We start from the raw sequence: 13,377 nt of genomic DNA, 5'->3' as shown, positions 1-13,377 counted from the left end.
TAAACTGAACCTTAGAGTTACGACTGTACTTGGACCGCTTCTTTCCATCTATATTCTACACCAAATCTCTTTGCCAATAATAGCCGATCTACAAGCTCACAACACATCACAATGTGAGCTATTTTTGGCTTATGTTCCCCTCCCAGAATTTGGAGGCTGGGGTTCAAATGGTTAGAGTTTTAGACTTCAAGACACCACCTTTTTCACCCATCACAATGAACATGCATGCATTCACCCCTGACCTAACTGACACACACACACACACACACACACACACACACACACACACACACACACACACACACACACACACACACACACACACACACACACACACACACACACACACACACACACACACACACACACGCTTGCTTATGGTTGTCCATCGAATCCGATGATGATGTCCACTTCTATCTGTGAGTTCTTTGGTGGCTGAATAGCCCAATCCTGGACCCACAGGTCCTATTGCAGGTAGGATATGTACAGTAGTATATGTGGTGGCAGTGGCAATGGCAACCTTGGGTGTGTTCCTCCTGAGTCTCCTATCCTGTCTCCTGGCTGTCCTTTCCTCCTCCAGGCACAGCTGACGCCAGGTGTTACGGTCAGCAGCAACATCCTCCATTTTGTAGCGCTTCTTCTTTCCTCCAGCTGAGCGTTGCCCATGGTGTAGTTGGCCATATAACACTCTGCGAGGCAGGCGGTTTGAGGGCATCCTCACTACATGGCCCAGCCATCGTAGCTGGTACTGGTCGATCGTAGCCTCAATACTCCTGCAGTTGGTTTTTGAGAGTATTACGAAATGTGGCACACGATCACGCCAGGTAATTCAGGATAAGCTGAAGGCAGCGTATGTGGAACTGCTCTAGGGCCTTGATGTGGCGGCTGTAAGTTACCCAGGCTTCACACACGCACGCACGTGCACACACACACACCTTGCATATCGTCTCTGTCGGGTGGAAACCTCATATGTCCAAAACTGTTAACTTTCAGGATTCAAATTCAAAAATAGCAGATCATCAAGCTCAAAACACGCAGGGCATTAATTTACGAAAAAACACAAAAAGTTAAAATATGGAGATAAGAGGTTTCTGCCCAACAGCAACGATATACTGCAGAGTACACTGTACTAATAATTTACAATAAACCTTTATTTCGCTTTTGGAAACGACATGGTCTCTGTCCTTTGTTACAAACACTGAGCCAAATAATATGTGTGCATGTATGGAGATGCTGAAATAGACCCATTAAAGACATTGTCATAATACAGTATACTTGTGCCTACACATTACATGTAAAGTAATGGGTAAATTTGTATTTTGAGTGCATAGATTCAAAATGGTTAACAAATATCATCTTTTTTATTGTACCATTTTAGAACATGAACCTATGTGGCATAGTCTACAATCATGTCATATCTTGAAAATAAAGATTATACCTCACCTCAATGGGAATGCCTGCACATGTGCTCACCGGCTGATTGAAGCAGTCACACCTGGACAGAACCAAACTACTGATCTCAGATTGAAGTGTGACTACACCACAGGAAATCAGTCACCCTCATACATATGAACATTATGAAGGTAGAGTCACTCACTGTCCTGTCTCTCCTGTAACAGCAGCTTCAGTCTGCAGAGCATGTCACACAACCAAATGGTTTCCCTGATTGATGTTAAAGGTTAAAGGTAGTACATGTTTGTGAGTGTTAAATATAATGCTGCATTTTGTTTGTTCAGTAACAGGGGTCTCCTCATATGTGCAGGTCGGGATACCAATCTTATCCAATCAGGAGATAACTCATAGGATATACAGGCTAGCCTACACAAGTTAAATTGGTAGTGATGAAACAAGATAAAATTGGAACTGGAAGGAACACTATCAAATTGAAACTAATGATGAATGATATTTGTGGAGTTCTTTGTCCTGATTGGATACAATTGTATCCCAACTGAAAATGGATTATCTGTTTACTAAAAAACTGTAGAGGTGGGGAGACCTCTACTGAACAATGCTCAGAATATAGAGCTTTAACTTAAAAATAAATACAAATCTTGTCCATTCTTTTAAACATGCGTAACTTTAATCCTTACCATAACCTCATGAAACTGCTGTAAAATCATCTAACTGGAGACAATTTGTTTTGCGTACCGTACACATATACACACACGCACGCGCACGCATGCACACACACACACACACACACACACACGTGTCAATGTTTGACTGTCGTCGTAGGGGAAAGAGAGGACCTTGATCTTACCTACATGCTTGCATGTTCCAAAAGGGTAAATGCATAATTGTAACTCCACACAGCTGAGCAGTACAAGCAAGCTGGAGTGACATGTCACTGAAGTCTGCTCTGCTTTGTGATGTTACCGTGTTTTTCGACCGTTTAATGCATGTATTACACCCTATTCTAACCATCACAACCTCAAACATTTAATTAGCTTTGGTATTTTTTAGTTTTAGTTTCATTTGCACATACTCTTGTCGCAAGACTGACAAGACGATACTGTTCCTGTTTGTTTACAGAGGAATGCAGAGTTAATCATTTGGACACGAACTCGTGAAGACCCAGAGACAGCAGAAAAAGGTCGATTTGGTATAATGAACTTAACCATGTCAATGAGTAGACAGGCTCTTTAAAAGCGATTTAACGTCCAAATACTTCGGGCGTTTCTTCGGCTCTGCTTTATTGCGATCAATGCACGACAACGACATGGATTTTCAACAACTGTGTACTTTCGAAAGTTTCCAGAAAGTTTGGAGTCATTATGGCTACTCGAAAAAATTGCAAGACGTGATTGAACAGGAGTTCACAAGGATAAAAGGTAGTAAAAACACAATGTGGGGAAGTGAGGCGAATGGCAGTGTTGTCGCTGTTTGATCGTTTACATCATTGGTTCTCAAAGGGGGGTACGGGGACCCCCAGGGGTACTTGAGGGAGTTCCAGGGGGTCCCCAGCTAATTGATGGATAGTCAACCAAATGGACCCTTATGGGTCTGTAACTCTGAGAGTGTGCAAATGGACCCAATTGGTACACTCTCAGAGTTAAATTAACATTGATTTTACGATATGAATTGGTGTCCCAGAGACATACATGCCATTAAATGGGGGTCCGTAGGCCGTAGCCTAATGCATGTCAAACTGGGGGTCCTTGAAATTAAAATGGTTGAAATCACTGATAGAGAGCCGTAAAAATCTTTGGGGGTCCCTGGCTTATCTTTTCAAATGGGGGTCCGCGGTCTAATAAGTGTCTATTTTGGGGGTCCTTGGCACGAAAAAGTTTGAGAACCACTGGTTTACATGTTGGCCGTGCTGTTTATTTTAACAGGAATAACCTATCTGGACCATGCAGCTGCCACTCTCTATCCAGAGTCATTAGTGAGAGATTTCTGCCTGGACATTTCCAGCAACGTGTATGGTGAGAAAAGTAGGCATGGCCTAATGGAGACCCAATGGATATACTGTACCTCAAATGACTCTGTTACAGTGGTGGGAAAAGTATAGGCTACTCAAATGTTTTACTTAAGTAAAAGTATCAATACTTCAGTGTAGAAATACTCTGTTACAAGTAAAAGTCCGGAATTCAAATGTACTAGAGTAAAAGTACAAAAGTATTGGTATCAAAATGTACTTAAAATACCAAAAGTAGAAAGTAGTCATTATGCAGAATGTCCCATTTCACAAGTTTTCAAATATATAAATATCTTTTGAAAATAGCAGATCTACGATGTGACGCATTGTGAGCTTGTAGATCGGCTATTTTCAAATGGCTGAAATGTATATAGGGCTGAAGTGGTTACTGTATGTTTTGTAATAATAATCAAAATGTTCAAAGTAACTGGTTACTAAAGTCTTCAAATAATTGTAGTGGAGTAAAAGTACAATATTTGCCTCTGAGATGTAGTGGAGTAGAAGTAAAAGTACTGAATATTTGAATCTCAAAATTGTACTTAAGTACAGTACTTAAGTACAGTACTTGAGTAAATGTGCAATATGTCTGCCATGGCAGAAAAATGGATGAGTATGTGACATTTCTTTTGTCCAGGTTACAATATACTTTCATGTTATTATCACATGCTATACTATTTATTTATAGCGTGCACATTATAACTTGATTATGAACTTGTTATAATAACATGAAAATATAAGTGATAATTGTTTTAACTTAAGATAAAAAGTTGTCAGTTTATAAATAACATGAAACGTTTCACTTCATAACAAGATATATAGGCCTAAATAGTATTGATATAACAAGATAAGTGTATGTATGAAAATATCTTGTTATAACATGAAAAACAAATCGTTATAAGTTAATACAAAAACTTGTTTTAAAAAAAAGTATATATTTTGACTGTTTTACAAACATATTATAGTAATATAATCCTGTATAGCAAACTACAAAACATTTGAGTGTGCTACTGTTGTCTACAAAACTTTACTTGGTATTTGAACCAACAGGCAACCCCCATAGCCATAACCCCAGCAGCAAACTGACACATGACACAGTGGAACATGTGAGATACAGGTAAAGCCAACTAGAGGCAAGCAGCCGTTGTTGTCTTCCATTTTCACAGCTAATGGTCAAGTGATATTATAGAGTGAAAAAACTAAAAAGATTCAACTTCTTACAGGGTGTTGCAGCATTTCAACACCACCCCTGAGGAATACTCCGTCATTTTCATCCCAGGCTGTACAGCGGCTCTCAAATTAGTGGCTGAGAGCTTTCCCTGGAGGCCCCAGACTGCAATTGAGGCTGGGAGTCTCTTCAGCTACATCACTGACAACCATACTTCGGTTGTTGGCATCCGAGGGCTGACGTCTGGCCAGGGAGTAGTTACCCTCCCAGTTCCACCGTGGGAAGTGGAGAGCAGGGCTAAGGATGAGCCGCTGGGTGAAGACAGTGGTTGCCAGACACCACACCTGTTCTGTTACCCAGCCCAGAGCAATTTCTCTGGCAGAAAGTATCCCCTGAGCCATGTTGGAGACATCCAGGCGAGACGCCTCTACCCAGCGTGCGACCACCAGGGCCGTTGGTTTGTGCTGCTGGATGCTGCCGCTCATGTCGCCTGCTCCCCTCTAGACCTCCAGAAGTGCCGTGCTGACTTTATTCCCATCTCCTTCTACAAGATGTTTGGTTTCCCCACGGGTCTAGGGGCCCTTCTCGTCCGTAACGACACAGCAGCCTTGCTGAAGAAGACTTATTTTGGTGGGGGTACAGCGGCGGCTTACCTCGCAGGGGAAGATTATTATGTGCCTACACAAAGCATTTCTGACAGGTGAAATTTGATACAAGCACAGAATTGAAACATCTGAAATCCTGTGAAATTAAATCATTCAAAAGATGTCAGTGATAAGATCCTAATTTATTCATTGCTCTTGTACAGTATGTTTTTGTAATATCACACTGTACGTCTTTTCCCTTGAAACAGATTTGAGGACGGCACCATATCTTTCTTGGACATCATTGCTCTAAATCATGGGTTTGAAGCACTGAACAGGCTCACAGGTAGTGTGACATTTGATTTGACGGTTTGAAATGGAACAAAGGAAAGCCGTAAAATGACTGGTGTATCATAATAATCAGAATCAAGGATACACGAACAACAACCTTTCCTTTAACCCCCCCTTCTGCTTCAGGGGGCATGGCCGACATCCAGTTGCACACGTTTGGCTTAGCGCGCTACACTTACATGCTGCTGTCAAGTCTTTGCCATAGCAACGGGCAGCCAGTGGCTCAGATATACACCGAAGGCGAGTTTGAGAGTCCAAGCACACAGGGTGCGATCCTTAACTTCAATCTGATGGATTGTCATGGACAAGTGATTGGGTACTCTCAGGTGCATACAAAGAATGGGCTTCATTTCTGTTTCAAAACAATGTAATTACTCAATTCATGTGCACTGCTGCTGCTACTGCTGATGTGTTTTGCCACAGCTCAATTATTCTGTTCCTTCTCAGGTAGACAAGCTGGCTAGTCTTTACAACATTCACATACGCACAGGTTGTTTCTGCAACACTGGGGCCTGCCAATTCTTTCTCTGCACCAGCAATGCTGAGGTGAAGAGAAATCTGCAGGTGAGCAGAAAATCAGAAGAAAAATATACAGGATTCTAACTAAGCAAAATAAATGAGATTTTTGCCAAGAGTATAACATCTTTTTCTGTTTGAGGCTGGCCATGTGTGTGGGGACAGCATTGACATTGTGGATGGCCAACCGACAGGATCTGTCCGTGTGTCCTTTGGCTACATGTCAACCTTTGAAGACTGTCAAAACCTCCTCAACTTTGTTGTTGACTGCTTTGTAGAGAAACCTGTGCAAGTCAACCAAGTCAGACTGGAGAGACTAAGAACAGCTGCAACATCCTCAAGTCATGGTCCCTCAATCCAGGGCACTAGTGGCAAAACCGAGCATGTAGAAGAGAACTATAACCCCATAGAACCATTGTTGAACTTAAATGGAGACAGAGCTGTCACAAAAAATGCAAGCAAACAAGCAGGGACATACTCTCTCACAAATATCTACATATACCCCATCAAATCATGTGGAGCATTTGAGGTATGGCCATCACTCTCTCTCTCTCTCTCTCAATCCTAAATCCCAATCAGATTGCAGTTCTTGACTAGACTGACTAACTTTTATGTGTTCGTCAAAGCAATATCTCTTTCCATTTAGCTCCCTCTTTCTTTTTCTTTGTCCTTCGCTCTTCTCTCTCTCCCCCAAACACACACTTATTCTTGCAGGTCAGTGACTGGCCACTGGGTCCTTTGGGCCTGCTGTATGACAGAGGTTGGATGCTGGTGAATGGGAACGGTGTATTCCTGAGCCAGAAGAGGGAGCCACGCCTGTGCCTTATTCACCCACAGGTCCACCTGCCCTCAAAGAAACTGCTTCTACAGGCCTCAGGTAGGAAGATGTATGAATATTTTATTCCAAGTCAATTCATATTCAGTGCACTTCTGCGCAAGCATTTTCTGCCTCAAATGAGCCTTAATAGAGGGATTTTCTCCCCTCTGTCTGTAGGGATGGATACCATTTCGGTTCCCCTGGAAAACGAACTGCACACAAGCCAAAGGGTGTGTCAAAGTAAGGTTTGTGGGGACAGGTGAGTTGGCATTTAAAGGAACACACTTTACACACTTTCATTTTTACCATATCTGAAACCATCACAAAATGGGCCATAACTTGTTTTACAAAAAAATAAGTGATAGAAAGCAATTTTATAATTGTTGGCTCTTTTTTCTCTTTCGTATTGAAAATATTTTAAACCATTAACCTAAACCCAATATGTAGGCTACCCAACCGTGAATTCTGTAAAACGTTACACGCCTGGATGTATGGAGATAAGGTTAAAAATAGGTGAAGCTTCTTGAAATCTGGAAAGTGGCTCCATTCTGTAACAATAGTACCTCCCGCTCTCAAAAGCAAACGCAGCACAAGGAACAATGTTAATCTCTTCTGACAGAAACCTGTGTATGGCAAATCACAAGTGGAAAAAAAAGAATTTCTTCCTTGTTTCTAAGATTAGATGTAGCAGAGAATAGCGAACCAAGAAAGAGGTATCAAAAGCAATAGATTTCCCTGGGCTCTCCGTAAGTACAATCCTCCTTTTCCCCAGGGTGCAGACTGTCGACTGCGGGGATGAAGCCGCGTCATGGCTTTCAGAGTTTCTTGGACAGGCCTGCCGCCTCATAAGACAATGTTCTGATTATACCCGAGATATGAAAAAAAGCGCTGGTAGAGGTATGTAAAGCCGATTTGACCCCTTCTGTCCCCTTCTTGTTTCTTTACCAAGCACGTCTTTGATGTATGGTAACTGTCTAGCAGGGAAATAGGAGTATTTGATGTATTGTTTGGATACTGTAGCTTTGCATGCTTTGCACCCCTTATTGACTGTTTGTAATGTTGGCAATCTGCACAGCAAAATCCTGGACCTGCATAGATCAATTTCTACACTTGAGGTTAAATGAACACTCAGGATTTTGCAATGTGTTCATTTCAGCTGGTCTTACACTCGTTATAGGACCAGAGCCCCAGCTGAATATCTAGAATACAAATGTGCAGTTCAGGTTTTCCCAATTAGTGTTTTGTTGAGAGAACTGCAATTGAAAATTGAGTGAGTCTAATGAGAACACATTTATTGAATCAATACACTGATGTTAGGTGATGTTTCTACCCAATGTATTATAGTAGAACCTCCGTTATTCAAACTCCTCTGGGATGGAGGTCATTCAAGAAATACATAAAAATACCCACACAATATATTCACCAGTAGCAGAGCTACTATGGGGTAAAGAGAGCAAGCACTCCAGGCCCCATGACCCACTAGGGGCCCTGTGAACGTGAGGGCTGTTCTGTCACCAATTTTTCACCATTTCTATTTTCAACGATGTACCAATCAAAGTCTACCGTATATCTTCAGTGCTATACAACATGTCAAAAAGGTTGTATAATTTGACTTAATTGGATCCTAGAATCAATCTGAGCTTGTGTTGCTTATTTAATCAAATGATGCACAGCTGCGCCTGTCCCTACCTCCTTGCCCGTTCCTCTATCTTGTAATAGGCCTTGCAGTGTTGTAGGCTGTCACATCTACTTCGTCTTTGTGTTTTAGAGTTTCAAGAGAACATTGAATTTGGCAAGATTCTCACAAAATACAAAGTTCTCTTTCTCACCACAAGAAATTAGTAATTTGTGTTTGATTGCAACTGCGTAACAAGACAGAGAGTGTTCTACAAAATTACGACTCATTTGTCAACAGCATCATTCCATCATTGCATTCTATGTGTGTTCTATGTCTTCAGATCTATTGCTGAATTTGTAGTGTTGTTAATGGCTTAACTACAAACATTCTGCTTCTGTGGAGACTGGAGAGAGTCAGGTGGCAGCTCTGTATGCTGCTTTGCTCTCCTGTGTATTTTATGCCCTTGTAAAAAAAGGCATCGTGCTGGGTCACAGAGAGCATGATCTGTCGCTGTCCATTGGTGGTGGTGCTGAAGCTTTCGGCAAATTGATGCAAACGATGTGTGCTGTCCTTGGTTTTTGCATTTTACAAGCTTGTCTTGTGGCTTGTTTGCTCTGCTCAATAAGTGACCGTTTGTGTTTATGATAGGATATCAGCGTACAGCGGTGAATTTTAAAATTATTTATCAGAAGGTCCCCACAAGAGTGCCCTGCCCCCCCAAATGCATTGAATTGCACATATCTGCGATCTCTCTGGGACAGGTTTCACTGAGCCTTCTGTCAACCTCTTCTTCCAGTTTATTTAAAGTTTTATTCTGAGTTATTCTCCCCCTTCTGTGGCCTTTTTGCACCACAGTCATGAACATTGTCCTGTTATTATATACAATCACCTGCAGAGTAAAGTTTTGTGTGCCACCTGGCTCAATACCTTTCATTTGGAGTGTCTGGTACTGTTTCAGTCCAAAAAACAGTTTTGGGGTTTTCAGCACCCTCCGGTGGACAAATGTGTGGACAACAAACTAGTATTGAACCTGTACCTCCTAGTTGGATTTATGTAATTTGTATATGTGGATTGGAGAGGCATTGCATTTACATGTATTCTGTTACCCCTCACCCACAAACAACACTTGGGATTCAACTTTGTTTCACTCAACCACATTATGTTCACGCTTCATGGGTAAGTACTGGTTCGTCGAACACTGCGGATGATTTGGTTGAATTCATCACCACATCTCTATTAACTGGTACTAGGTCATATTTTCCTGCAGAATTGCTTGCTAGTTTGTACGTGCTTGCTGGGTCATACTAGTGGTCATCCGATCGCAACCTGTAACGTTACATGATTGAAACCCACGTACATTAACCCCTGTCTCTCCTTCCATACCACAGTTCTGAATCTGCAGCATATTGCTCTCGTGCTGTATCAAAGCAGCAAGGTGTATTTAATGGCTGTAGTAGATATCTAAGATGTTTTTTTCACTACTGAATGTGCCAGGCAGGGCCTGTATCCAGGTGATGATTACCGTATCTTTTTCAGGTGCCAACTCCACTGCCCTCTCTTTGGTGAATGAAGCTCAATACCTTATGATCAACCGCGCCAGTGTGGACCTCATTCAGAAGCGTATGAACAGCAGGTGCAATGTTTGTATATGTGTTCCGCTTGGGAAGAATATGAGGATGATTTGACACGCTAACACTAAATAGTGAATACATACATGTGACAGATCAGATGTCAACATGGGCTTTTCTTTTTCTGTGCCATTAAACAGACAGGTGCTTTCCGCAGACCATCAGCTTTTTGATGTACAGAATCTTATAAGTCGTTTCCGGGCTAATTTAGTAATTACTGGGGTGGAGCCATTTGAAGAAGATAATTGGTCACACTTGATTATCGGAAAGACTCAATTCCTGGTGAGTGAACTAACACTGTTTGTTTTGCTGTGTATTATAAAGGATTGAATGAAGACCTGTGTGACCTAACCTGTGTGACTGACTTCCAGGTTGCAGGTCAGTGTGCAAGGTGTCAAATGATTGGTGTTGACCAGGAAACAGGGGCCAAGGCCAAGGAACCTCTACTGTCTCTTTCTTCATATCGCAACGGGAAGGTTAGTCAAAGAAATGCTGCTACACCAGGTTAGGTGATTATGGTGAAGTGCTATAGAAAATCTATAGAAACTGAAAGTTAGAGTTAACCGATTTATTATTATAATTTTTAGGTGACCTTTGGTGTGTACCTGACCCATCAGCTTCAAGAGGACTCAGCCAGTACCCTCTCTGTTGGTTCTGTAATACTACCAGATGTTTCTTTGTGAGCTAATTTGAGCTTAAATGGCCATGTTTGTCAATCATTTATAATCTGCAATATTGTAATGTATTTTAATTTAGATATATACTGTGTGGGACATTTATTTACATGAATATGCACTGAATATATGACGCACAGGTTTATTTACTTACATGCACATAAATCGTTTGCCTCATTAAATTTGCTTGTAAAATTTCACTGTGCATTGTTTTGTCTTGGAAGAATGGGATTTGTTGTACCTGGGTGGTGCGCACATTGGAGTGAATATCAATAGGTAATTTAAGAAATATGAAAACAAAATATGACACTTAAAGGCAAATCAAACTTGACATCTATTTATTCATAAGTAATGTTTTCTGACCCACTACATACAGAGGGCCTGGATATTAGCTTCAGTGGCAAAGTTTGCAGCCTGGCTGAGAGCAATTAATTTGATTTTATTTGTTTTTTTACAGCTCTGTCATAGAGGAATTTGCCCAGAGGTGGCCTATTGATGTTCTCAAATCTGTCTTCGCCTATATATAGAAACAATAACAAACAGTGGGGTGTAGCAAATTGAGAGAAACCAAAAAATCTCTTATTTAAGATATTACTTATTTAATGTCTCCCTATTCATAGTTGGAGATGGGTACTGTAAGGACAATGACCTCCAACTGGCTCAGGCAAGGGTAGAGTTGTCGATTAAGTTGAAGGCAAGGAATTGCCCGAAGATCCAATTCAAAATAAAAAAGTCAATTCCCACACACTTGCCACCTCTTCATTGATTTATGAAAAAAGGTGATTGTTTTTTTTTTTATATATAAATTGACACAGAGGTAATCATTGTGTGAATTTAAGGGGTTCAATTAAAAAGAAATCAATGCATAGGTGATAATTGTGTGCGGCAATTTACTTTTTTTCTTTGGAAAGGGGTAGAGCTGTCCCAATTCATCTCATTGGGCCAGCAGTTACTCCATTAACTTAAGACAGTGGGACGTTAATCAGGGGTTCCTCATCCATCTTTCTACAGAACATAGCTATTAATCATGACTTTTACTTTTAATTTGGAATGCTCCAGTCAGCAAATGCTGCTTGTAGGACAGTCATTTTTGCAGTACAGAATTAACAGGCTACTGCAGAAATGTTGTGTAGACACTGGATACTAGTTGATAGGGTCTTGAGATTTCCTATATTGATGGCATCATCTGCCTTGGCTGCTTGGGGTCCCAGCACGTGAAAGGCACCCATGATGTCCAAGTTCTGAAACCTTCTGTGCAGGCTGTCTTGGAGGCCTTTCAGATAAGGCTCCACTACCGCATGTCACAGAAAAGAAAATGAGTAACAAGATTGAGTGATATTTTCCAGAAGTGCCCTGTATACAAAATAATTGAAGTCATATAGAAGATATCGTTGTATATAATTGTTACATAGCTGAAAGATAACCAGATGAACTAATGTAGAGATGAGTTTGGATATATATTGTTGATGATTTGCAATTAAAACGTTATACACAATTAGAATGCCATGTTGTTTCCTCTGGAGTTCAAGTGATGGCTATATGGTATTTTGTTTTGTTTTCCCTGACTGAGTGGGTATAGTACTTACTTCACAGCCATCCAAAACAAATGTAACAGTGTCCTGACCCAGGACCAGAGCACCTTCTACTCCACCTGGCCTCTGCCTCTCATTTCTCACCCTCACCTCCTCATGGGTGATGTATCATGTTAAGGGTATCCAGGTCATCATGGAGGTGCTGGCTGTGCATCACCTGCATCTCTTGTGGTCACACAATGCTTAGACCGTTTCTTGAATGAAATCGGTAATGATTGATTACTTTAAAATGATTAGAGAAACGTGAAAATTCATATTTTCTTAGAATGTAACTGCTCTTTGATGACCAGGAAGTTCACATTTTCTTTGAATGCAAAATGTTGAAAGATGTTGCAACACATCAACCTGCAGATAGACTGCTGTCACAAAACCGTATGGTGCAACAGAATCCACATGAGCCCTTGGCTACTGACTCAGCCAAGGCAGCCAGGACTGCACTGATGTTCCTTTGCAAAGTGATGACTGACTGTTGAGACAGCCAGCGCATGTGCTGGCAAAACTCTGACATGGTCTATCGGGTGCAGCTGGTGGAGGTCATAGTCTTCCATTGGGACTGGCTGGCACCTTATCTGCCCCTCACCAGCACATAAGAAACCTGGGTAGATACAGAGAGACCCCCCACATCAAATGACCCTCACCACTGGTACATCCGTGCCTCCGAGGCCTGTGATCCAAAGTCTGCGTCAGCATATCCAGGATTTACCAAGACATCAGAGACACATACTTCCACAGATTACAAACACCCAAAGAGAGTTTGAAAACATGACCAATGACAAAAAAACTCCCATACCTGCGGGGACAAGGAGAAATACAACAATGTGCGAACACAGCTGACAGTTGTCACAAGTCAACTGTTGTGACAAGAGAAGGTTATTCAATATGGAATACAACCCCCTAAGGACTACAATATGTTTTACTGCACTATCTGTACGAGAGGACAGTGGACCTCAGGCATAGACCTACTGTACATATGAACGGAGCTGCTACCTTTAAACACATTGAAAACTTCTGCTT

General features: G+C 41.4%; 1 protein-coding gene across 1 annotated transcript; it reads left to right on the top strand.

The window, feature by feature from the left end:
- Positions 1-2,717: 2,717 nt before the first annotated feature.
- On the top strand, positions 2,718-10,916 carry mocos (molybdenum cofactor sulfurase). Its single transcript, XM_084075558.1, has 15 exons — positions 2,718-2,831; positions 3,336-3,425; positions 4,466-4,532; positions 4,639-5,283; positions 5,437-5,513; positions 5,645-5,844; positions 5,966-6,082; positions 6,177-6,563; positions 6,749-6,911; positions 7,029-7,110; positions 7,624-7,748; positions 10,006-10,102; positions 10,238-10,379; positions 10,469-10,573; positions 10,685-10,916. The coding sequence occupies exons 1-15, from the start codon at positions 2,720-2,722 to the stop codon at positions 10,778-10,780; spliced, it is 2,505 nt and encodes an 834-aa protein (XP_083931684.1). The 5' UTR covers positions 2,718-2,719; the 3' UTR covers positions 10,781-10,916.
- Positions 10,917-13,377: the final 2,461 nt, after the last annotated feature.

This window comes from Gymnoscopelus microlampas (genome assembly GCF_963454915.1).
Source record: "Gymnoscopelus microlampas genome assembly, chromosome: 13".
NCBI lineage: Eukaryota > Metazoa > Chordata > Actinopteri > Myctophiformes > Myctophidae > Gymnoscopelus > Gymnoscopelus microlampas.
The sequence above is the reverse complement of the archived record's forward strand: the minus strand, read 5'-3'. Positions and strand labels throughout refer to the sequence as shown.